The 2690-nt window shown below is 40.0% G+C and overlaps 2 protein-coding genes across 3 annotated transcripts; both read right to left on the reverse strand.

Annotated features, from left to right (window-relative positions):
* Positions 1-277: 277 nt before the first annotated feature.
* On the reverse strand, positions 278-1530 carry LOC124170190. 2 transcript variants are annotated; one of them, XM_046548884.1, is made up of 3 exons: positions 1226-1530; positions 523-1151; positions 278-428 (listed from the first exon to the last, which is right to left on the reverse strand). In XM_046548884.1, exons 1-3 carry the CDS (start codon positions 1325-1327, stop codon positions 383-385), a joined length of 777 nt encoding a protein of 258 aa, XP_046404840.1. In that variant the 5' UTR covers positions 1328-1530; the 3' UTR covers positions 278-382. The 2 variants fall into 2 exon arrangements, with proteins under 2 accessions (XP_046404840.1, XP_046404839.1); XM_046548883.1 differs by having other exon boundaries at positions 278-1151.
* LOC124170406 lies at positions 1343-2203 on the reverse strand. The gene is made up of 2 exons (XM_046549126.1): positions 1881-2203; positions 1343-1776 (listed from the first exon to the last, which is right to left on the reverse strand). The coding sequence occupies exons 1-2, from the start codon at positions 2134-2136 to the stop codon at positions 1343-1345; spliced, it is 690 nt and encodes a 229-aa protein (XP_046405082.1). The 5' UTR covers positions 2137-2203.
* Positions 2204-2690: the final 487 nt, after the last annotated feature.

Raw genomic sequence — 2690 nt, forward strand, 5'->3', positions numbered from 1 at the left:
GCAATACGTTACATTAGGGTGGCCCAAAAAAAACTTTTTTTTGAAAGTTTGTGGGGCGACTTCATTTTATGGTGCAATTTCATGTATAAACGACCCACAAAAAAATTCGGCTCGATTGCACAATATTTGACCCTGCCGAAACGCGTTTAAACATTTTCGGCTAGGATGTAAGGCATTTTGCCTACTTTACAGGGGCTATTTTCCGTTTTCTCCGGTATTTGCTGCAGAAATTGTTGTTAAATAGAATAAATACAATACTTGTTGATAAAAATTATTATTACAAATCAGTTATTTTATTATTAATTCGTTAAAAATGGTTTACATAAAATTTACAACCTTTTTTTTCCGTACTTATCGAACATTCTTCTGTGCTTCTGCACCACTAATAGCAAATGCTGTCTCTCACGTTCATTACAGGTAAGGTTTTTCTGTAACAGATATTTTTTGATGAGGGACACACCCCTTTCGGCGGTGTCATTGACGACTTTAATATGTTTTATAACATTAAATCCTTTCAGGTACCTTTCATCGAAAATCCAATCTTCGGGGTCTCTTGACAAAAAGCCTTGATCAATGCCCGTAATGTCGAAGAAACGTCGAGAATTAGAGGAAACGAAATCGCTCAATTCCAAATCCTTAATGCCACAATTGGGAGGAAGTTGCGCTCGAGGGCTGCAAACATGCACTTCCTTTAAAAAAGAGCTGACCATCGCCCTCTTACAAGGCAATGAAACATTGGGATCAAACAAAGATAAGCAAACTAATGTTTCTGATAAATACCATAAATGGTTGCAAATTTTTTTTAATGCTGCTTGGTAGTGTTTCTCTTCTCTACTAGCCAACGTTTTCAGAAGTTCAAGATCACGGGCTGGCGCACTAAATGCCACTGGACATGTGTACCAGGACTTAATGTACACGGAAGCTACAAAACAACATATTTGAAACACGTTGTCACTCTCTTTGATTGAAAGGTTCAATTGCTTTCCACACATCCATACTTTGAATGAATAGATTGCCTTTGCCATCCACCGCGACTTGCTGATGGAGCCAGGCTTCTTAAACTGATAGGCTGTGGTTCCTGGAACTGAACCACCCAAGAAAATAATAACCAACTCCAGAAGTTCCCTGTAGTCGTCACGCGGCTGAAATACCTGGAAATAAAGAAATAATGATCAATTAAGGTGGAAATAGATGTGGGTGTATAAAATGTGAGGTAGTTTCTTACCTTAAGTTGGTTGCAGCAAAATATAATGATTTCTTTTTTGTCGTTGATCTTCCGCAAACTACCCCGTGTTGTCGCTGCAGTGCGGTACCGCGCTGTAAGCATAGTAAAAATAAAAGTTTAGTTAATGTCCCTGCATACGTGGAAATATATTAGCAAGCGTTTCAAAATACCTTTGTCGATATTTTTCCAATTATCCTTTAGACAATCAACAAATGGTAAAGTTGCCTTCTTAGAAACACTTATCAATGAATCAAATACAGCAGCGAGGACTAGTTCAAGTATATGGTGTCTGCAAGCAAGCCCCAGCAGCTCTTTTCCCAGTTTTCGCTGAATATGAACACAGGCTCCATTTACTCGTCCACTATTCACGGTTGTGGTATCGAAGACGAGGCCTATAACTCGCTCCTGAAGTTCCCAACTTGTCAAATATTCAACCACTGCAGTAGCTTCCTGAATCCCAGTGCCCCTTTTCAATTCCGGAACGCCAAGAAGCTGCTCAACTCCTTCTCCAGATACCAAAATTGGCAACCGATCAGCATTGCCTTCTGCATCTAAAGGAAGGAACGAAACCGCAATAAATGGTCTGATGTGCCTACAGACTATGCAAGATATTGAAAATAAATAATGGAAAGGACAAATAAATTACGATAAATACCTTCACTGCTGGGCATTAGCTTTCCATCCCAATGGACGACCAAAGGAACATCCGGAGTGAACTCTTGTTTAATCATAATTGCCATTTCCTCTCTACATTCCGACCTTTTTCGCTGTAATTGTGAGCGGGAAGAAACTATCTGCACCTCCTTCTCAGCAAAACCCAAAGATTTCGCTGTGGCCTGAGCAACCGCTTTTATTAGCATGGATCCCCCACCGGAAGACGTCAGAGTTCGATCTAACGCAGCAGATACCATTGAGTCATTTACAATGTGAATCTTGCGCTTCTTAGGCTTGCTCGATGTAAAGTCTGTAAAATGTGTAGTGCAACAAAAATTATATGACCTACATAAATAAAATTATTCATAAATTTTAGCTTTATAATTCATACATACAAAACTACATACCATCATCGGTGTCTTCAGCCGTGCTCGTATCGGAAGCCTCGGAAGAAACATGGTTTTTAAAGAGCTCATTCGTCTCCTTTGCACTTCGTTCTTTCGCCTTCTCCGCTGCAAGTTCCTTCTGATGATTCCTTTTACGATTGTTTTCCTGCATGGCGCACCATTCCTTATCGATGCCGCCCATATACCCAATGCGGTCACTTTGCATGCTCACGTAAAATTGGCGGTCATCATCTATTTTAATGAGCTCCATAGCTTTCTTATGACCAATGTCGAGCAGCCTGTCCAGCTTGGATGTAAATAATTGTCTCTTCATATCACTCTTCCTGCATTTGAGGCCCTTATCTTTTCCTAACCTCCTATATTCCCTATACACGTTTAATAGTTTCTTAATAACATCACGGGCG

This window comes from Ischnura elegans, chromosome 13, assembly GCF_921293095.1.
Source record: "Ischnura elegans chromosome 13, ioIscEleg1.1, whole genome shotgun sequence".
Lineage (NCBI taxonomy): Eukaryota > Metazoa > Arthropoda > Insecta > Odonata > Coenagrionidae > Ischnura > Ischnura elegans.

Excerpts from the sequence above, each read along its gene's own strand:
- LOC124170190 (XM_046548883.1), bottom strand. The coding sequence starts at position 1,327 with ATGCTTACAGCGCGGTACCGCACTGCAGCGACAACACGGGGTAGTTTG. Across the intron at positions 1,152-1,225 it reads TTTGCTGCAACCAACTTAAG|GTATTTCAGCCGCGTGACGA; the intron begins GTAAGAAACTAC and ends CTTTATTTCCAG.
- LOC124170406 (XM_046549126.1), bottom strand. The coding sequence starts at position 2,136 with ATGGTATCTGCTGCGTTAGATCGAACTCTGACGTCTTCCGGTGGGGGA. Across the intron at positions 1,777-1,880 it reads GCTAATGCCCAGCAGTGAAG|ATGCAGAAGGCAATGCTGAT; the intron begins GTATTTATCGTA and ends TCCTTCCTTTAG.